The 22,879-nt window shown below is 39.2% G+C and overlaps 2 protein-coding genes across 2 annotated transcripts; both read left to right on the top strand.

The window, feature by feature from the left end:
• The first annotated feature begins 338 nt into the window (after window positions 1–338).
• On the top strand, window positions 339–7,204 carry sdad1 (SDA1 domain containing 1). The gene is made up of 22 exons (XM_080874908.1): window positions 339–545; window positions 649–753; window positions 834–932; window positions 1,031–1,141; window positions 2,174–2,245; window positions 2,337–2,437; window positions 2,536–2,593; window positions 2,766–2,840; window positions 3,078–3,179; window positions 3,321–3,390; window positions 3,500–3,603; window positions 3,851–3,908; window positions 4,371–4,429; window positions 4,521–4,597; window positions 5,063–5,160; window positions 5,247–5,323; window positions 5,669–5,798; window positions 5,887–5,978; window positions 6,118–6,299; window positions 6,479–6,563; window positions 6,729–6,890; window positions 6,986–7,204. Exons 1-22 carry the CDS (start codon window positions 456–458, stop codon window positions 7,031–7,033), a joined length of 2,055 nt encoding a protein of 684 aa, XP_080731034.1. The 5' UTR covers window positions 339–455; the 3' UTR covers window positions 7,034–7,204.
• Window positions 7,205–7,979: 775 nt separating this feature from the next.
• klhl8 (kelch-like family member 8) lies at window positions 7,980–22,041 on the top strand. The gene is made up of 12 exons (XM_080874618.1): window positions 7,980–8,076; window positions 10,145–10,364; window positions 12,878–12,939; window positions 14,373–14,538; window positions 14,718–15,038; window positions 15,243–15,429; window positions 17,459–17,602; window positions 18,062–18,173; window positions 18,358–18,526; window positions 18,614–18,773; window positions 19,438–19,639; window positions 20,252–22,041. The coding sequence occupies exons 2-12, from the start codon at window positions 10,167–10,169 to the stop codon at window positions 20,373–20,375; spliced, it is 1,845 nt and encodes a 614-aa protein (XP_080730744.1). The 5' UTR covers window positions 7,980–8,076; window positions 10,145–10,166; the 3' UTR covers window positions 20,376–22,041.
• The last annotated feature ends 838 nt before the right edge of the window (window positions 22,042–22,879 follow it).

Below are 22,879 nucleotides of genomic sequence, written 5' to 3'. Positions count from 1 at the left end.
CCATATAAAACTCGTTGGAAAGCTTTCTGACTTTACTGGACACATTTCTCTTCATCATACCGTTATTTATTTATTTATTTATTTATTTATTTATTTATTTATTTATTTATTATTATTGAACTGTCTTCAAGTATACAAACATTTTTTACATGATTTTTAAATGCAAGAAAAGTTGGTGCAAAATATAAAGAGCGCTTATGAATATAAAATCAAAATATTATCACACAAAAACTCTGCATTGTTTTACATTCTTTGAATTCAACGATTTTTCTCCCCTTTAACTTTTGTACACGAGCGTTTCTTCGAAGACGAAAACAGAAGTGACGACAGTGTGGCCGGATGTGACGTTTGGATCCCCTCAAATTAAATGGCAGCGTACACATTGGCCATGCTTGCCCTGTAAGAAGTGCTGCTTTTCATTATTCTGTAACACATACATAATATAATCTTAAACCATGTCCGGTCGACAGAACAACAAACTACCAAACAATCTGCCTCAACTTCAGAATCTCATAAAAAGAGATCCGCAGTCGTACGTCGAGGAGGTGAGTGTTGTTAGCTAAGACTGCTAAACGCATTAGCTGGTGGAGTTGTTTTGGAAGTGTGAGCCTTCTTTTGCTCATGTAATCCTCTCGTTTTCGTCCGCAGTTTCTGCAACAGTACCGACACTATCAGTCCAATGTGCAGATCTTTAAGCTGCAGCCTGACAAACCGAGCAAGGAGCTTGCAGACCTCGTTATGTTTCTCGCTCAGGTAACCCGGTGTGTTTTTGGTGTAGTGAATAGTCCTGAATCTTAGAAGTTGTCTCAATACAATTATTCTTTGCCCTTCAGGTTGGTCACTGCTTCCCCCAGCAGCTCTCCACGTTTCCTAAAGAGTTGTCTGAGTTATTACTTAGTTACCACACAGTCCTGGAGCCGGACCTACGAATGGTGAGGTTGGGTTCATACACCAGGATTCATGTGAACCCGTCACTTTAGTTTTGCTAAAGACTTGAATGGTTTATATGCATTTCTGCTGTCTTTGTCAGACCTTCTGCAAAGCTCTGATCCTTCTGAGGAATAAAGACTTGATTGATGCCTCAGGCCTCCTAGAGCTCTTCTTTGAGCTGCTGCGATGTCATGACAAGCTGCTTAGGAAGGTAAGACTAAGCTCTTTCCCCAAACAGCAGCGTAATTAAGGGACATTACAGTTTTTTCCCAGTATTTTGAGAGAGCAATCTGGGAAGCTGTTGTTTAGATATTTATAAAGATAAACAAAAGTTTTGTCTGTGTAAACATGTAGACAGTTTGCCCAAAAACTAGATCAATACCGAGCATGAGGACCATTCGTGATATATGGATAATAGAAATTATTTTATGTTGCTGGGGGTTTTTTTCTTAAGATTTAAGCAGGAAGTGAAACTCTTGACATTAAGAATTTCGAGAGCCAACATGCCATCTGGGGCATCTTATCCATTTGTTGGCCAAGATTCGTTATTCTATATATACACATATATATTCGTACAATATGCTAGAGCAATAATAAAAATAAAATATCGACCTCAAAATTTTCCACAGGTTGCTGTTGTAAACATGAGTGTGATTTTGAATGACTTGGCTGGTTGACTCAATCCAGTACAGCTGTTTTAGTCATAAAGCTGCTTGTTCATGTTCTGTTGATAGCTTTAGTTGGTTTTAAGCTTTTAAAACTTAGGAATTTAAAATGTAAAAAAGCCTGCATTCTGTTGGATTGAGATTTGCTGGCTGTACATGATATTTGAGTACAGTGAACTGAACTTGTCATGTTTGAGGAACCAGTTTGCGATGATTTTAGTTTTGTGAAATGGTGTGTTATCCTGCTGTGATACTCATTTGGTACTAAGATTTGATGTACTCTGCAGTCAGTGATGCTCTTCTGCAGACCTTGGTTGTACTGAGTGGTTATTTGAGCTCCTGTTGCCTAAAGCAGTCTTGCTATTCACTCGGTGTACCTAACGAAGTGGCCAGTGAGTTTAATTTTGCTAACTGGTGAATGCCTTATGTAGTGATGAGTTAATAACTTTGATCTGTGGACCTGGTTTTCTGCTGTTAGAGCTTCTGCAGACCTACCAATGGGACAGTCTTCTGATTGCTTCTGTTTATTTTTGTTTGTTTGTTTTGCTTTCATGTAAACAATGTTTTTCTCTCTTCAGACTTTGTACACACACATTGTAGCAGACATCAAAAACATCAACGCAAAACATAAAAACAACAAGGTCAACACAGTAAGTACACAGCTGTTGTGCACCCTGATATTGTTTGATAGTCTTTGTAAAATGGTGTGCACTCACAGCGTTGTGCTGTCATTTGTTACAGATGTTACAGAACTTCATGTACACCATGCTGAGAGACAGTAATCCAATAGCAGCAAAGATCTCATTAGATGTGATGGTGGAGCTGTACAAAAGGAACATATGGTGGGTTCAAAGTGAAATGGAAACGTTAAAGCGGCTATTTTACGGCCAATGTATAATTATTTTGTTTGAACATCTTTTCTTTTTTTGTTTTGTTGCAGGAATGATCCCAAAACAGTTAATGTTATCACAACTACGTGCTTCTCCAAAGTGACAAAGGTATATTTTGGGGGTATTAAGACTTAGACCTAGAGCTTTTATTGTCATTGTGGGGTTTCTTGCACAGCAAAATTGGGTATATATATATATATATATATATAAAAATACGTTGTTTATGATATTGATTAAGTGGAAACATTAGTGCTTATGACCAGGCAATCTTCTTGTTTAGATCCTTGTTGCAGGCCTTAAATTCTTCCTGGGAACAGATGAAAATGAGAAAAATGAGAGTGACTCAGAATCAGAGGTAAGCATCAAAGATGGACAGTTTGATGTATGATATGTTATGATACAATATAGAAATTTTTTTTCTTTCATGCTAAGGTAGAATGCATTTGAAACAGACAAATATGGTTTAGATTTGTTGTGCAGTATTCAGTAAGTGTGTGTGTGTGTGTGTGTGTGTGTGTGTGTGTGTGTGTGTGTGTGTGTGTGTGTGTGTGTGTGTGTGTGTGTGTGTGTGTGTGTGTGTGTGTGTGTGAAGAATGAAGGGCCATCAGCGAGAGACTTGATGGCGAAATTCTCCACTGGCAAGAAAACCTCCAAGAACAAGAAGAAGCTGGAAAAGGCTATGAAAGTCCTCAAGGTGCCACTGTTTTACCTGAAGGGACTGTTTCTAATTCCAATTGTGTAACTTTAAGATGGTTAACAGGACAGTACTGAGAGATGATTTACTGCTGTGCTAGGATGAATTGTTTTAACTCTTTATCCTCGCATTTTCTCTTAGAAACATAAAAAGAAGAAGAAAGCAGAAGTTTTTAATTTCTCTGCAGTTCACCTTATTCACGACCCTCAAGGTATCTAATTGTTCAGCATCACTGCAGCAAATGGAACACACAGAATTTGCCTCGAGGTCATTTAGGCTTCCGTTCATAGAACTGTATAAAATCTATTTTTTTTCTTTAGATTTCTCAGAGAAGCTCTTAAAGCAGCTGGAAGACTCAAAGGAGCGCTTCGAGGTTAAGATCATGATGATGGAGCTCATATCCCGACTGGTTGGAATCCACGAGGTCGGTGACTCATCTGTTTTTTGGGGGTTTTTTTGTTCTTTCGTAAATGAGTTTATTCAAGTCAGATTAACGCAGTTTTAAATGCACCCTTCAGTCCTGTGTGTCGGGTCTGGTAAAACATGTACTGGCTTTTATTGAACTCCACATTTAAATCGCAGCTGTTGAGGCATGAGTGACGTATGCATTGTTTTTTCTTCTTTCTTCTTCTTCTGGCGAGTAAACACTTGGTGTTCTTTTTCTTTTACAGCTCTTCCTCTTTAATTTCTACCCTTTCATCCAGAGGTTTCTTCAGCCTCACCAGAGAGGTAAAAAGAACTCACAGCTAAAGAAACAGATGCTCTTTTCTGTCCTGTACTGCTGTTTATTCATCTAGACCCAGTTTTGGGGATGTCTGCTGCCTTCTCTTGAATAAAATGGAAATAATTGGCTCTTGTTTTAGTGAGTGATACCTCATCAGCAGTGTCTCTTTGTACTGTGTTACCTGAGAGCAAAAAGTTCATCTCCCAGTGTCCACCAGCTAGATGGGATATAAACATCAGTGTCCTTTCTTAGTGGAACTTTCTTAACTGGGTCCTTCTGGTGTGGTGGTGTAGTTTAGTTTTAAAAAAAACATTCCTGATATCTCCAAAACTCAGCAACCCACCTCAAAACAATCTAAATTGATACATAGCAGTACTAACTAAGCTATTATTATTATTTACATTTAAATTAGAATTTTCATGAGAAATCATTTGTCCATGAGACTTTTCTAACCAGCATCTTTGCAGATGTGACAAAGATTCTTCTCTGTGCTGCTCAGGCCTCCCACCAGCTCGTTCCCCCTGAGGTACATTTACTCCTATTTACTCAGTCGTTTTAAGCTGGTTTAACACAGTAGTTTCACACTGCTCTTCCTGTTTAACACTGTTCTGCTGCAGATCATTGAACCTGTGATCATGACAATCGCCAACAACTTTGTGACAGAGAGAAACTCTGGAGAGGTCATGACTGTGGGGTAAGTAGGTCTTTATACGATACTCAAAAGATGTGGTGAATTGAAAAATGAGTCAAGCTAAACCTATAACATACACCGACCAGCCATTTTATTAGGTACACCTCTGTGTAATCGTGGCACAGATTCAGGAAGGAGCTCTAGATTTTCCTACCTGACACGACAGCGTCAAATGGTTGCTGCAGATTTATCAGCTGCACATCAGTTAAGCAAATCTCCTGTTCCGCCACACTCAAAAGGTGCTCTGTTGGAATGAGATCTGGTGCCATTTCAATACAGTGAACTCATTGTCATGACGATGTGCTTAAATGAGTTGAGTTGCAGACATGTGATCGGTTGATTAGATATTTTCATCAATGAGAAGTCTGTTAGGTGCCCAGCAAGTGTTCATACAGGGTCTTTGTAGCTACCTCTTTAGTTTTACTCTATACTTTTATAATAAAACTGACTTTTTCGTTTATGTTTCAGTCTCAATGCCATCAGGGAGGTGGCAGCACGCTGTCCGCTCGCCATCAACGAGGACCTTCTGCAGGACCTGTCCCAATACAAGACCCACAAAGACAAGAGTAAGTAATTGGTCTATTTCAGGTTTTTGTGATTGTGTTGAAGTCTGTATTCATGTTCACATGATGTACACTGCCTTCATTTTCAGATGTAATGATGTCTGCCAGAGGACTTATCCAGTTGTTCAGGAGTCTTAATCCACAGATGCTGCACAGAAAGGATAGGGTGAGCTTCATAGAACTCTATATGAACTTCAAAACATTTTCAAAAATGATGATTTGCCTTCCGATTTGCAGTAAAATGAGGAAAAAAATCTATTTTATGAACATTTGAGTGAATTGTGGGGTGCTATGTTTTCTTAAGTAGTCAAGTAGTGGCAGCACATTTGAAAATCTAATGTAAAATGAATGTTAATAAACCATAAAATTGTTCTGAACGTTCAAGAAGTACAAAGGAGATAAAAGATGGAGATCAGCCCATTCTTGTTACCTGGGTCAATATAAATGTTTTCCAGTTCCTAGAATAGTTGAAGCTACACGTCTGTAAGTATAAACCCTACTCGTCATTCAGGGGAGACCCACTGAGGCATCGGCAGAGGCCAAGATCAAAGACTACGGACAGCTGGAGGCTAAAGACTATATCCCCGGAGCCGAGGTCCTGGAGGTGGAGGAGGAGAACAAAGAGGGAGAGGACGATGAAGGTCGGCCACTGTTGTAACATCCGCCTGCGCGCTCTCTGCGTACGTACAGAATGTGTGAATAATATATTTGTATTGTTTTATATAACAGACGGCTGGGAGAGTGCCAGTATTAGTGATGATGATGAAGATGGGGAGTGGGTGGACGTTCACCACTCATCTGATGAAGATACAGGAGAAGTGGTGAGTTTAAAAAAATGAACAAACATAGCTTGACAGATTGCTAAAACCTCATTATTCATACTATTTCATGGTAGGAAAAAAAGGTATATATTTATAAAACTGTTCTGGTTTTTCATGTTTGTTTTTTGTTGTTAATCAGGCAGAGAAGCTTCAAAGCATGACAGCTGAGGAAAGAAAAGCCAAGGCAGCGGCGGTCAGCGCCAGCAGGCTCCTCACCCAAGATGACTTCAAGAAGATCAGTCTGGTCCAGATGGCCAAAGAGGTCAATGCTGCACCAGGCAAGAAGAGGAAAAATGTGGACAGTGATGACGAGCGAGACAAGTAAGGGCATGAAATGAACCTTAAACATTCATAAAATGAAATGTATTTTATTGAAATCTTAATAGTTTGTGCAAAACAGTTTTACTCTCAGGTTCACGGTCTCTTGAATTTAGCATGTGGGCCTTTGTGCTGATTAGCTTGTTGAGAATGACGGTCATCTTATTTATTTTTTTTCCCAGAGGAGAGCTGCTGACGTTGAGAGATATTGAGAGACTGCACAAGAAACCAAAAGCGGACAAGGAAACACGACTGGCAACAGCAATGGTGAATAAATTGTGATGGAAATGTGCACATTTGTTTAAATGAAAAATCAGTTCATGCATATGAAACACTGACTCTGGGGAGTTTAAGAAACTCTCAGTGCATTTCAGAAGTGTAAGCCTGATTTATTGTTAGCATTCTGGCCTAATGATGTGTTTGATTTTCTAGGCGGGACGGACGGACAGGAAGGAGTTTGTCAAGAAGCGGACCAAGCTAAACCCACACGCTAGCAGCAGCAACAAGGAGAAGAGGAGAAATAAGAACTTCATGATGATGAGGCACAGTCAGAACGTCAGGACTAAAGGCAAACGCTCCTTCAGAGAGAAACAGGTAAGTCACACATGCCTTTTTACAAATGTGTATATAAACAAGAAACTACTTTGGCATTTCACCTGGAAATGTTTTTTATGTGTCTTTTAATCTAGATTGCTTTACGAGAGGCTCTCCTGAAGAAGAAGAAGCAGTACAAGTAGCAGAAAAGGACATTGTGTTGTAGTTGCTTGCTAAACTTTGTGTTTAAAAAAAATCTAAATAAAAAACGTAGATCCTTTAATTGGACTGTAAAACACACTTTAACATGTATTTTTTTTCTGTGGATAAACAGCATAATTTACTCATTTTCCGAAATAAATGATCTTTGATAATTGTGTGATGTGTTTTACTTGAGTTGGTTGTCATTTTTATTCACTATATACTTTTAATATTAAGTTAAATGTAAATATCTGGTATGTCAGAATACAAGCGCTGACTGAGTGTTCTCTGTTTTTGTACTGTTCTATTTAACTACATTAAACACAGCGCTCTTAGTTTTGATACTATCTGCTGGAACACTGTTGCATATTTTTAAGCCATGCCTCTCCATGTTTGCTTGTGTATGAACTTCCACGACTTGTTTTCAGTGTTGTTTGCAGGGTGCTATAGAAATGCCAGCCATACACTACTGTTCAGTAAAGAGAACTCCTCAGGGTACAAAGGTGTTAATGTGCGATCTTATGTAAGATTTTATTGGAGAATAGAGTTGTGTAATTGTAATTACAATCTTAAATGTCCTTACTTTGCACATTTCTCCCCACTTTAGGGCTTTATTTGTCCCAAGTGTTATCTACTGTACCCACTTCTTTAGCTTCTTATGTTTTATTTATACACACACACACACACACCATAGTACTGTTGTACTGCTTTTTAGATGCTTTAACTTTTAAGCTGGCACCATTACACTGTAACAGATTTGATATTGGTATTTTTATCGGTATCAAATTTAATGTCTTAGATGTCAGACATCAACGTTAAAGTGTCAGTATCTCAGAACCGAGAGGCAGGTGTGTGGGGGATATTTCAGGGTGTCACAGAGACCGCTTTATTTAGCTTACATTTTGTTACTTCGGCTTCTTTTTCTGTACTTCTTTGAAACTACATTACCCGTGAAGCACCTGGAATCACAACAAACGTGCCACTGCCAAGCAGCAAAGCATTCCCCTCAATGAAGCCGGCATCTTAATTCTCGCTGCGACATGAGGTATTTCTTTATAATTCATTTGAACGCTTATGAAAATTAACTTTTTTATTTATCGCAGTTCTGCTGTAACTTTTTGGGGGGCTAAATTTGTGTCCTCATCTTGTCCGTTTCCTGTCAGACAACGTTAGCTGTCATGCGAATGCTAATCTGCCTAGTAGCTGCTTTTAGCAAACAAGCTAGCCAATAATCTGCTGCTAGCATGGCTGTCTAGATTTATAATGCAGAGCAGTAATTTCATTTCCCTGGTTTTTAAGACACAAACGAGCATACTATGTGTAACTAACTAGTGGTGCTATACTGTGGAGACTAAACCATAATTGCGTCTCGATTCACAAATTGTTGACCTTTGGATGAATGTATGTCGACAGAGATTTTAGTTCAGTTGTTTTGTTGACCGTTTTGACCGAGTTTAACAACCTACTTACATGCAGTAAAACAATCTTGGATGAAACCTGTCCTTAATGTTCTTTACGCAGAACAGCCAGATGCAATATTTAAGTTGGTGCAGATTATTTAGTGCACTGAGGGCTACTTAAAGCATGAGACCTGTACAAGATATAATATCTGATAAATGCGACAATAATCTATAGGTGTAGATGAAGTGTGCTAAATGCTATCCATGGCAGAGAAGATGATGTAAATGCAAACTCTGTGCAGATAACTGTATTGCAGATTGGCCCTTTGACATTTATCAGACACTTTCAAGAGCTGCCTGACCCTTAACTCAGTGTGCATTCACTTGTCAGTTTTATTAGTCAGTTAATGACAAAGAACAACATTTGACCTCATTAAGGGCACTTGCAGTGCTCCCTTGGAAGTAGGTGAAGTAATTTGACATGACAATTGTAGGTCTTTGGAAGAGCGTGACTCTCTTTGTATGCTAAAGTGCCTCACATTGATCCCGTTAGTTCATCAGTGGGAGTCTTGATTTTTGTGTCACATGAGAAAATGTGATTGTTATCATCCTTCTGTGTGCACTTTGAGCAGTAGTTGTGCACTGCATCTGTCGTTAAATTATTGACTCTCTCTCACTCCACTTCCTCTTTATAAATAAAATAACACAGTCTGATCATCTTAGCATCTTAAAACCAGCTCCAACGGTTGCTTAGGCCAACCCAGCTTTTGCCTTTTAAATAAAATGGATATTGCTGCATCCCTACATATGTTGAAGCCTATCCACAAGCCTACAAAGTAGAAGAGAAGTGGCGATTGGCTTTGATCATAAGTGCATATGATGGGACTTGATGTTTTCTGCTCTTTTAGCTGAGAGGACTAGTGATGAGGGGGCGATACACTGAGGCTATTCAGTATCAGGGGCATAGCTTAAAAAAAGCGAGACAGTACATCATCTGTAAAGCATAGGTGGAGCTTAAAGCTTCAGCTGTTACTCTCACTTTCTGTTCTTAAATAAAGACGTATCAATTTTGGAAATTGTTCATCAGATTCATCGATCGGTAGGTTTTTTTAATGGATTAGATTGTTGAGTTTTTTCATTTTTAAAGTGTGATTTGTGTGTTTGAGGGAACTGCTTTTCCTGTGTTTTGCTAAAGTAGTGAAGAAGTGACACTAAAACGGGGGAGGAATACTGACTTAACTTGCTCAGCTGACAGGTCGTGTCCCCCACCCCTCACTTCCTCTTCGTTGCCTCTCTTGAAGGTTGCTGTTATTTGTGCGGTTGCAGTTGTTGGATGCAGTTGAATTCAGTGGAATTTAAAAATTGCACTTATTATTGATTACAGGCTGTGATTAGACTGTTAGTATTGTTGGGTTGGGTTTTTTGTTGTTTTACAGTCTTACACTACAATCCAATAAAACTGAGAAAAGATGAACAGCGATAGAGCCTTATGAATGAGCCATGAATATAGAGACGGGAGAAGAGATTCGCTATTCCACTGCTTTCCTTGTAGCAGACACTTATGTGTGAACATTTGCAGTTATTTTAACATAAAATAACCTGATTTAAATAGAATTAAAGCATCTGTATTGTTAAAACACTGCAAAACAAAAAATACCTAAGTGGAAAGAATATGATTTTATGTATTTACTGGCTTCTATTTTTACCATCTAGGTGTTGTTTCCTGTAGCCCACTATGGCACCGGGGGATGTGGTGCCAGACCATGCCAAACAGCTGAAGTCCAAGGAGAAGCGACCTGCAAGCAGGGCATTGAAATCAGAATGTGAACCTGACGGGTCCTTTGTCTTTGAGGCTCATGAAGCCTGGAAGGACTTCCATAACTCCCTCCGGCATTTCTATGAAGTGGGTGAACTCTGTGACGTCACGCTGAAGGTGGGCCTATGCACCTGGACTCGAGAAAAATTTGTTCCTTTTTACTTTTTGATTTTTGGTTTTTAGATTGGCCTATTCACAATTTCAAAACTAATGCCAAAATCACATCACATGGTGAACATTAAGGAGTAACTTATATACAGGGTGGGCCATTTATATGGATACACCGTAATAACATGGGAATGGTTGGTGATATTAAAGTCCTGTTTGTGGCGCATTAGTATATGTGAGAGGGCAAACTCCTCAAGATGGGTGGTAACCATGGTGGCCATTTAGAAGTCGGCCATCTTGGATACAACTTTTGTTTTTTCAATAGGAAGAGGGCCATGTGACACATCAAACTTATTGGTAATGTCACAAGAAAAACAATGGTGTGCTTGGTTTCAACGTAACTTTATTCTTTCATGAGTTATTTATAAGTTTCTGACCACTTATAAAATGTATTCAATGTGCTGCCCATTGTGTTGGATTGTCAATGCAACCCTCTTCTCCCACTCTTCACACACTGATAGCAACACCGCAGGAGAAATGCCAGCACAGGCATCCAGTATCCGTAGTTTCAGGTGCTGCACATCTCATATCTTCACACCATAGACAATTGCCTTCAGATGACCCCAAAGATAAAAGTCTAAGGGGGTCAAATCGGGAGACCTTGGGGGCGATTCAACTGGCCCACGACGACCAATCCACTTTCCAGGAAACTGTTCATCTAGAAATGCTCGGACCGGGCACCCATAATGTGGTGGTGCACCATCTTGCTGGAAAAACTCAGGGAACGTGCCAGCTTCAGTGCATAAAGAGGGAAACACATCATCATGTAGCAATTTTAAATATCCAGTGGCCTTGAGGTTTCCATTGATGAAGAATGGACCCACTATCGTTGTACCCCATATACCACACCAAACCATCACTTTTGTTGTGCCAAGAGTCTTGGAGGGATCCATCCAATGTGGGTTAGTGTCAGACCAATAGCGGTGGTTTTGTTTAACGTCACCATTCACATAAAAGTTTGCCTCATCACTGAACAAAATCTTCTGTGTGAACTGAGGGTCCTGTTCCAATTTTTGTTTTGCCCATTCTGCAAATTCTGTGCGCCGATATGGGTCATCCTCATTGAGATGCTGCAGTCGCTGGAGTTTGTAAGGGTGCCGTTTGTGAGTAGCTAATATCCGCCGAAGGGGATAATAATGCCACTAACTAATGCCACTCTCCAGTGATATGTGGCGAGTGCTACACTGTGGGCTCTGGCTGAATGAAGCTAGGACAGCCACTGATGTTTCTTCATTAGTGACAGTGTTCTTGCGTCCACATTTTGGCAAATCCAACACTGAACCAGTTTCACGAAACTTACCAAGCAGTTTGCTAACTGTAGCATGGGAGATGGGTGGTCTTGTAGGGTGTCGTGCATTGAAATCTGCTGCAATGACCCGGTTACTGCGTTCACCAGATATCAACACAATTTCAATCCGCTCTTCACGTGTTTACCTCTTCGACATGTCAATGGCTGTGAACAAAGAGAAACTTGTAAATAACTCATGAAAGAATAAAGTTACGCTGAAACCAAGCACACCATTGTTTTTCTTGTGACATTACCAATAAGTTTGATGTGTCACATGGCCCTCTTCCTATTGAAAAAACAAAAGTTGTATCCAAGATGGCCGACTTCTAAATGGCCACCATGGTTACCACCCATCTTGAGGAGTTTGCCCCCTCACATATACTAATATGCCACAAACAGGACTTTAATATCACCAACCATTCCCATGTTATTACGGTGTATCCATATAAATGGCCCACCCTGTACATTAGGGCTATACAGTTATTTTTGATCAATATTGAGATCGTGATTATTTGTCAGGATAATTTATTGATTTCCATGGCAATAGACATTTTTATTGCTCTTTCATGGAAGTATAATACTATAATATATAATCCATATTACATTCTTAATAATACACAAATCTGTGTATCGAAATAAAATTGGTCCCCCTTATCCACCTGATTTGGGTGCAGCCCTTACAGGAAAACTGTAATGCAAAGAAAAGACAAAGATAAATCCACAAGGCACTGCTTTCTCTTTTACATTGTGAAAGATGTTTATTCACCTGGCTCAAGTGCATCCCCTAGGAGCTAACGTTTCACTCTATTTATTGGATTTTCATGATGTGAATAAAACTTGTAGCAAAGCATTTGACAGCAGTGAGGTCCCTCATTTTGTATATAGTGCAGCTATCGCCACACATAACTATGAGGGGATAAAATATGTTTTGTAGTAAAGTTGATTATTTTCCTGAAACATCCATTTACTCATCATGTTTAGTGGACGCACTTTAGCCAAAAAGAATACAGTTGTGTCTGTGATTTCAGTCAGTGTTTGTAAGCTCCATGAATTTTTCAGTATCACTGAAGGAAACTAGTTTTGATTGAGATTAAAATTTGATTAATCGTGTAGCTCTAATTTAATGATGTCAAAGTGTGCTTGTATCATGTATTTTCTGTTTTTCTTTTTCTAGGTTGGCAGCAGGTTGATACACTGTCACAAGTTGGTGCTGGCCTGTGTTATCCCTTACTTCAGGTATGTTTTGCCTGTATCGGTGTCTTAACCCTGGGTTTTTTTCTAACAGCCATAGGGGGGAGACTTCTTGGATTAAAAAAAAAAAAGATATCTGTATGTACAGAAAAATGTACGACCTAAGGACACAAAGTTTTACTAACGGGTTTATTGTCTCAGTTGTTAGTTTTAAGCCTTATCTAACACAGTATGGTTTGATTTTGTATATTGTGTTCTAAGAACGGTCCACAACTCCCTCATCATATCCAGTTTGCAAATAAATAAGATAACAATGGTCAAAAGTGGCAAACCAGTGACTTTTCCACCTTTTATTTGTTAAGTTTTACTTTTTCTTTAGTTTTTATTTACGATGTTGGCTGCTTTTTCAATCATTTTCAGTCCTTGTAGCTGACAGTTTTCAGAGAAATGCATAAATTGGTATTTTTGCAACAACAAGATGATTCCCGAAGATCTATCAGCTCAAAACCTGCAACAGCATGGTGTGCAGTGTGTTTTCACAAAAAAAAGACAAAAGAAGCGGCAAGCCCAAAAACAAAAAACATACAGTGGTCCCTCGTTATATCGCGGTTCACTTTTCGTGGCCTCGCTGTTTCGCGGATTTTTTTGTGTGCAATTTTGCATGTTTGGCTTTTTGTTTTTTTACAGCGCATTGTGTTCTGCATCCTGATCGGCTGTAGACAATTTTCAATAAATCTCGTGCCGTGTCTCCTGTACAGTACAGAATGCGTTCAGCTTGTCAAATTTACATTAATCATCACTAGCAGAAGACAACAAACACAACAGTGTCGACGTCAAAGGATTATAAGGCGCATTAAGTGAAACCAATCAAACTTTACTCAACTCATTCTTCTTGCTTCCTCCACTTCCGTACCATTAATTCATTAATGTTGAATTCTCTCACATCTGCTCTATTCCCATGTTCTGGACCTGAAAACATGGTTTGACTTTGGTTTCATTCTATAATACTGGACTTGTTTTTCTACGAAGGTTTGAACTTTGAGAGAGTTTAAACAAGAGAGAAACGTGTCAAAATGTTCATGCCCGTCTGAGAAAAATGTATAAAGTGTGTAGTGAAGGGTTTTACAGCCTTAAAACATCTATAATAATTGTAAGAAATAAACTTCGCGGATTTCACCTATTGCGGATTATTTTTGGAACGTAACACCCGCAATAAATGAGGGACCACTGTACTGCAGATGAACAGTATTTGAAAAATTTTTAATATTTACATTACAATAATTTATTTAAAAATCCAAACTCTTATTAGTGTTTAAAGTTTATTTTCAGCTAAAATCAGTTTTCATAGACTAAAAGGTTACTGCTGTCAAAGTATCGATTTTTGGCAACTTGTAATGTGAACCATGGTTGCATTTTTAAACATTAGTTGGTGCCTTGTTTTGAATCTTTGTGTTCAAGTGACTTTTTCATTTCCTCAGGGCCATGTTCCTGTCAGAGATGTCTGAAGCCAAGCAGGAACTGATAGAAATTAAAGACTTTGATGGTGATGCCATTCAGGACCTGGTGCATTTTGCTTATTCCTCCAAGCTCACCTTAACTGTGGATAATGTCCAGCCACTGCTTTATGCTGCCTGCATCCTTCAGGTAGACAAGCACAACAAGCACTAGCATCTGATTATAACATGAACAGAGGTGTCCTGCGTTTCAAGTATAGTTTTGATTTACCACATTAATGCATAATGACAGTTTTAATCTAGAAAAACACTGAACTATATAATCCAACTCATAATTTTTGAAGTTGATTTATTGCCTCTTTCAAATAGGTTGAGTTGGTGGCGAGAGCCTGCTGTGAATACATGAAGGCACACTTTCACCCCACCAACTGCCTGGCAGTTCGAACCTTTGCCGAGAGCCACAATCGGGTGGACCTGATGGACATGGCTGACCGCTACGCCTGCGAGCACTTCACAGAGGTAGTGGAGTGTGAGGACTTCACATGTGTGTCTCCCCAGCACTTGCGTACATTACTGTCCTCCAGCGACCTCAATATTCACTCGGAGACACAGGTGTACAATGCAGCAGTGAAATGGCTAAACGCAAACCCACAGCATCACGAGGCCTGGCTGGACCAGATCATGTCTCAGGTTTGAGAATGGCCTGGAAAGGTTTTTTTTTCTTTTCTTTTTTATATTAGTGTTGTATTCTTGAATGTGTGTCAGAAGTCAGAGTTTATCACCTGGTTTACTGATTACCTGAATGTTTAGGGGAATAACTGTGAGTAAAAGGAGTGTTATATAATCACTTTAGCATCCGCATGACACCCGCATGTATGTTTGTCTCTCCTCTAGGTGCGCCTGCCCCTACTACCAGTAGAGTTTCTGACTGGAACCGTGGCAAAAGATGAGATGATCAAAGGTAACCTGAGCTGTCGTGACTTGATGGATGAAGCCAGAAACTACCACCTGCACCTCAACAACAAGGTGGTTCCAGACTTTGAGTATTCAGTCCGTACCATACCCAGGAAGCACACTGCAGGTACCTTTATATGGTGGTGCTCTGCTGTGAGCATGTAACAAGTCTTTTGTTTTATGGCATTTAGAAAGTCATTACAGCACATTTTCTTATCTTTATAAAAGCACACTTGCAGACATAAAACCAAGTGGCTTTTTGCAAGTTCATGTGCAGTTACGGACCTATTTACATCACATTACATTAGTACCTTAAATCTGCTGTTATAGGCAGATGGTTTGGGGGTTTTAATTATAGTCAAGCTAGAGATAAGTAGCACAGTGCTGATGAATATCACTGAAACAACCCAAACTATCTCTTCATTCCTAATGCTCCTCACTTCAAATAGTCACTGTAACGTGTAACTGTGCTTGCATTTTAAGAATTAAACATAATAAAATTGAAAAGGTGGCAGTGAGACATCGTTGCTGAGCTGCAGAGGCATATTATAGCAGTCTAAAGTATGGTTGCGCAATTAATTGAATTCATTAAATGTACACATGATTGAGCAATATCGAAAATGCGTGCTCTGTTAATTGAACTCAAGGGCTCCTTGAATCCTTCCCATATAAAAAGGACATTTAATGACCTCTCCTGTACCCTTAATGACCAGGTTTTACTCCTCAGTAAATATCAACAAAGACGAGGTTTGATGACAATTTAGAATAGGTTCCAGGTTGTTCTGAGGGTAGCCATAGTAAGCTATATAGACAGAAACCATCACCAATAACTTTTGAAGCAGGCCTGAAATAGGACAGAAAATACTCTGTTCAGAAAAGAGAAACTCGGGTTACCCCTAGTAGGCGTTTAGGAGGGAAAGATTTGAATCAGTGCCTGACTACATGAGCCAATCACAGCTGTTCCTTGTACCATGCAGCTTGAGGTTTCCTGGATTAATGTTAAAAGGAAGATGTACAACAAAAATCAGATGACATCTGCTACAACAGAAGGTACTGGACATTTAATGGGCTATACTTCAGCCACCTGAAAACACCTCAACCTAAAATGTAATTCATGCACGAAGGTCAAGAGAAACAGTGCAATGTTTGCTAATCTCAAATGTCCATAAAGTGAGCCTGTAGAGTGTGTCAGCTCACCAAAATACACTAAAATCACAATTGCAGTCCTATTCCATTTGGCCAAAGCTGAGTGTCCATTAAACACTGTGAGTAACACAGTGTTTAATGGACAAAGGCTTTGGGAAAATGGTAAACATATTATGCCTTTCTCCAAAAGTTGATTCTGTTCATCTGGACGTAGCGTTTTGTGGGAGAAACGTTTTGTCACTCATCCAAGTGACTTCTTCAGTCTCAGCTGACTGCAGGTTTCCCCAAATCTTATAAACAGTACATTTGCATAATGACTGAAACCAGCCCAGTGAAGGAACAATGGGCTGGGAGGTCAGTTCCTTAATCATAATTATGCAAATACTCATGACCACTGATCAAAGACCACTGATCAGTTATGCCTTTCTGCAGTTATTTTGCAAAAGTGACAAAAAACCTACACTGTCACACCATGACAGGGGAAAAGGCGGGGGTGTCTCAGGGGTTCCAAGTATTTTGCTACAAGTTTGTGTCATGTCAGATACAATGAATGGAGTGAAAGACTTTATATTTTGCTTCTAGAAGATGCACTGATGTCACACTGCATTGGTTTTTATTAAAAGAAATGTAGGACAGTGTATAAATGAAAGCAATGCTCTGCTTGATTTTTCCAGACTTCTCTTAATAAAGAAATTCAAGACCTAATTTTCACTCGGATGCTAACAAATAGCTTTCTCCTGCTTCTGGCGAGTAATTTTAATATGTGTGGGTTGCTCTGTCCACCTGTGGATTGTTCTCTGGGATTGTAACAAAAACACTGCACTGAGTTTAAAAGTTGCTGCCATGCCATGAAAAATAAGGGCCCTGAATCTCATGCTCAAATAGATCTTTCAAAACTTTTAATAACTTGTAATTTATATTAACTTTTCCATGTTGGCTAAAGTGTTTTTCATCTTCTTTCTGAAGACCTCAGAGTGCCAGGCATTTGTTCTGTCCAATTGTTTCTTCAGGAGTTTTGTTCTGCGTGGGTGGCCGGGGCGGTTCTGGTGACCCGTTTCGCAGCATTGAGTGTTACTCCATCACTAAGAACAGCTGGTTTTTTGGCCCTGAAATGAACAGCAGACGGCGTCACGTGGGCGTAATATCTGTAGGAGGTAAGAAAGATGTCGTATGATTGCGTTACAGAATGTAAACAAGAACATTTTCACCTGAACGATGAAATGTTGAGCTATGGAAGCTGAGGGAGTAGAGTACAACATACTCAGTAAAGTCAAAAGTGGGCACAGATGAGCCAGATCCTCCTGATCACACAGTTAAATTGTCTCATACCAATATGGTTCTCAGTCGGATGCTGCTGTTCACTGGTGCAAGTGTTCTTGAGGAGAAAGAAAGCATAACCATGAAAGAAATGAACAGATGAGTCTGATCCAGGAGAGCTGCACCTTCCAATTAACTGGACATTAAGGATCTGCTGCTAATGCTTGATACTAATAGGATTGTGGCCAATCAGTGATTTTCTGATTAGTGTGCAGTATGTCAATATTAATGGTATCAGTTCATATTCTGGTCATGTGATGGTAAACAAACAGGGAATTACAATTTGTTTTCTTCAGGCAAAGTTTATGCTGTTGGGGGCCATGATGGTAATGAACACTTGGGAAACATGGAGATGTTTGACCCCTTCACTAACAAGTGGATGATGAAAGCGTCGATGAATACCAAAAGGTATCAATCGAAAATTTGCTCCAGTGCAACTCCTGAAGAAAAGTTGGAGTGATTTAAAAATATTTAATGATCACACAGAAAGAAAAAAATTACAAGTTTTGATCCTGTTCCATAGTAAGGAATGTACGTTTCTTTCTGTGAAGCATTAACTGTATGGCTAGTTTCATGAACATATGTATTTCAGGAGGGGGATAGCCCTGGCAGCCCTTGGTGGTCCTATATATGCTATTGGAGGTCTGGACGACAACTCCTGTTTCAACGACGTGGAGCGTTATGACATTGAAAGTGACTGCTGGAGTGCCGTGGCGCCGATGAACACCCCCAGGGGAGGAGTTGGATCCGTGGCACTGGGGGTAAAATTGAAGAGAAAGGTCAAAAACATCTATCTGATCTGCGATATGTACTCAGCACTTAACTACTTTATGCTCTCCCATTTTCAGAATTTTGTGTATGCTGTGGGAGGCAACGACGGCGTGGCGTCACTGTCCAGTGTGGAACGGTTTAATCCTCATCTCAACAAGTGGACAGAGGTCTGCGAGATGGGACAGCGTCGGGCTGGAAATGGAGTCAGCAAACTCAATGGCTGCCTCTATGTAGTGGGTAAGAGGAATTGTAGGAGAACACTTGTCATATTCTTCTCTACAGGCTGATTCGTTGGATAGTCCAATAATGTTGGAATTTACTGCACGGAATTTATATGATGCAGTTTGTCAATGTTTGCTTCCTCTTTCATGCGTGCTTCTTTGGTGAACCAAACAAATGCTCAATCCAGAAAGCTGAAAGTTCATTGTTTGTAAAGCTATTTGGTAACTGATTCACAGAAAGAGGATTTTATTGCATCACCTCAATTTAAAGAGTTGTTTGAGGTTCACCAGCTTCAGGTAAAAACATGTAATGCTGTTGTATAGCTACTTGTAGAGCTGCTTATAGAACAAAATAACTACATTTGTTTGAGTAATTAGTGAGGATTTGCAGCTACCCTTGAAATCCCCAAAGAAAGTATTCGAATAGTCGTCCTAGTGTTGATATCTATACTGAGGTGTCAAACCTCATCATGAAGTGTACAGGGGAGGTCGTTAAATGCCGTCTTTATGGGAGACAGTGTTAAAAACAGGTGTTAAACCTGAGTGTGAGGTTTTACTAATATTCTCAGCATTTCACGCATTTTTTTATTTCGCATGGGAGTTTCACATTTATAACAACATCCTAAAAATCCCCCCAAAATAAAATTTTTATGACTGTCTTATCTTATAATTTTCCAAAGGTGGTTTTGATGACAACTCGCCACTGAGCTCCGTAGAGCGCTTTGACCCACGAATGCACCGCTGGGAGTACGTGTCAGAGCTCACCACCCCACGTGGAGGGGTCGGGGTCGCCACTGTAATGGGAAGAGTGTTTGCAGTCGGGGGACACAATGGGAACATTTACCTGAACACAGTGGAGGCTTTTGAGCCACGAATGAACAGGTCAGTAGGAGAAGCATGAGGGTTGTGTTTCTACATGTACAGAGGTGTGAGAGAATAACTTTTTTCAGTAGGCGTAAAACTGAGCAGCAAATGTTCTGGATGCATTCCTGTTTCAAATGTTTTTCCCCACTATTATTCTTCAAGAATATGTATATACATAAAAAAGCAAAAATTAGGTATTTATTAGATGATTCTTAATAAGAGTCTGATGAAAGTAGGGTTACTGGCAGTGGGCAAATTGATCCAACATCATTAATCATCTTTTTACAAGAATACATTATGTCAACTGCTGATTTGGCTCCTGGTATCATTCCTAGCTTGGATACCGATAAACCATTCACTTGACTTGAAAATTAAAATTAATATTAAAATATAGGGACTTGAACCATCTATCATTGTAATTTGATTGGTTTTTTTGAGCTACACTCATTAGACACTCATAAGTCCATAATTATAGATTATTTGTACATTATATATGTACCATATATTTAGCCTAAAACATTTGAAGGACTTGAGTAGTTTTCTAAATAATGGAATTTTAAAATGACCTCTAAAAGTCCAAAGTGTTCTTGTTGTTAATTGTCTATTGATTTGTGTATCTTTGCTGTTCAGGTGGGAGCTGGTGGGCTCAGTGTCTCACTGCCGTGCTGGAGCTGGAGTCGCTGTCTGTTCGTCTCACGTCAGCCAGATCAGAGACGTCGGACAAGGCTCCAGCAACGTGGTCAACTGCATGTGAGCTCCACTCCACGCACTATCAGGCGACTGACTGCCAGGCCACCGTCACATCCGATAACTGCACAAAATCGGAGAAATTTCACCCGATGTTCAGTTTTTTCAGTGAGATTTTAATGACTTGAAGTGCACATTTGACAAATCTGAAGTCTTCTGTGACAAAAAGACACTTTGAAGACATTTGTGACTCCTGCAGGTGTTCTGTACAATCATTGATGTTGTATTTTGTACTGTACTTTTCCTTGTTTCCCTGCTTTGACTGAGTTTTGACTGTTTAAGGGAAAATAGTAGCTGAGCCATGTACATATACAGACCACATGAGAATGAGAGGGGTGCTTTGATTCATATCGTGAACAAGAATGTTTTAGTTGGCCAGTATGAAAGCATTCTAACCATCAGTCCTAATCGGTCTCTCTGTCCTCCATCGTAATCTTTCAGAGAGATGTGACACATTAGTAGTTTGAAGGTATTCATACTGGCTTCAACACTTGCCTGTGCACCAGTTCATTTAAATTATTCCCATGAATCTGAAATGTGATGTGAAAACGCCACGAAATGTCCAAGACTGTTGCCCTCGCATTTCCAGATTAGTGAAAACAAACGTTTAAAGGTTTAGAACAGCTGAAGTAAGGCAGAGCTTACTTGAATATTTATAGGTATTTTTTTCTCCATTATTGTGTTTTGATAATCATTTAGAGCTCACTGATCTAAATCGTTGATTAGCGACTGACTGGTGAATTACGCTGCTGCAAGTGCCAAACACACAAAAACTGTAAATGCCAGTCCGGTGTAACAATCTGCTGAAAGTCGACTCATTTACGTCGACTTTAGAGCTGAGAAAAGTGTGATGACTATAACTGAGAGATGAGGTCACTGCTCATCTCTGTTATAGTCATCACTAAATCATTAAAGCAATATGGTGCACCTCTTTGGTTCTTTTCCATTATTGCATCGAGATCTGGTCAGAACTGACAGAAGCTGACTTTGAAAACACTGTCAGTGCTTTCAGATTTTTAAAAGATTGTGTCTGTGGATGGTTGTTCTGTTATATTTTAATATATGAACACTTTTGTATACCAATATAGCCGTCTCTTTGGCATTATTCTTTACTGACTAATCCATTGCTGTGCACTATTTTCCTAGACTAGATGTGAAGTCTTGAGTATATTTTTGTCAGAAATGGAGAATTTAAAGTTTCAAGTTGTTCATCAATACATGCTTATTTCTGCCATATGAAGAAAGAAAATATTATTTCTGATAATGTTTGTATGAGTAAAATACATATTATTGCAGATTTCTCTCTGGTATTATTGATATCATTTTTACACTAAAATTAAAGCCAACTTTATTAGTAAATGAGTCTTTTGTAAACTTTGCTGTTTAAGCTTGGTGTTCTTCCTCCTTTTGACTGCTTCCATTTGGTGGTTTATTTACATGGTATCAGTTGGCACAATAAAGATATATGTAAATGTTACTTGGTGAGATTCCTCTTTATTTCTGGATAATCTGATGTTTGTCTTCTGGCTTAAAATGTTAAAACAAAAACAACAATCATGGAAACAACAGTGGCTATTACAAAGTTGGTACATTTACCTCATAGACAGTACAAGACTTCTGCAAGATACACTCTAATAGATGCAATATCTGGTTTTCTGAAGAAGCAAAAATAATAAAAAAACTGGAATGTATTCACTGTGTTGTTCATCATTATTATTCATTTTAATGATATGTTAACTTGAGTTAACCAGCTGTCTGTTTTACCCCCGCTGTCAGCCACTATCCTCCTATGAGGTTGTTCTGTTCTCTTTACTCATTCATTTTATGAGCACCACTATCAGAAGTCCTGACACAGTGACTTTGGTAAAATGGAGAAGCTGTTTATGGGCCTTGCTTGTTGATATTTAGCAGCAAGTAGCAAGAAGAAGTGATGCTATATAGCTTGATACCTGGTGTGTCCTCTCTTTAATCTGTGGTATTGCCCAAGGATCTATCTTGGGTCTCCTTTAATTACTATGTATAATCCTGTCAGAGTAACTGGTGTCCTCAGTTGCCAGATATTTACAGACTCAAAATGACCCTGTATTTTTCCTTAAAAGGTCATTTAAAATTTAAAATGTAAAAAGAAATCTGTTTCCTATGATCTATGTCCCCTCTAGTTTCTAGCATGTGAAACATCTAGAGACTGCAGATGAGTAATGCTGCTGCAGGCTAGGGACAACAGAATTGTTCAGATTCACGGGCTACCTGTTAAATTGTGCTAAACTGATTTTAAGATTTACTCCTTTTCTTTCATTAAATAAAAGGTCTAGTTCTAGTATCTGCGGTCCCCTAACTTTATGTGAACCTCACCACTGCTTGAGATTCTCTAGCAGATCACTAATGAATATTCTTAATTTAGTGGCCTGACATTTTCACCCACTTTTGTGTGACTTATTTTTTTCATAATTGTGGAATTTGTTTTAAATACATGTGTCCTTTTTTTCTTTTTTAAATCAAATGTTGTTTCCA

This window comes from Rhamphochromis sp. 'chilingali' (genome assembly GCF_963969265.1).
Source record: "Rhamphochromis sp. 'chilingali' genome assembly, chromosome: 2".
In the NCBI taxonomy this organism is placed as follows: Eukaryota; Metazoa; Chordata; class Actinopteri; order Cichliformes; family Cichlidae; genus Rhamphochromis; species Rhamphochromis sp. 'chilingali'.
The sequence above is the reverse complement of the archived record's forward strand: the minus strand, read 5'-3'. Positions and strand labels throughout refer to the sequence as shown.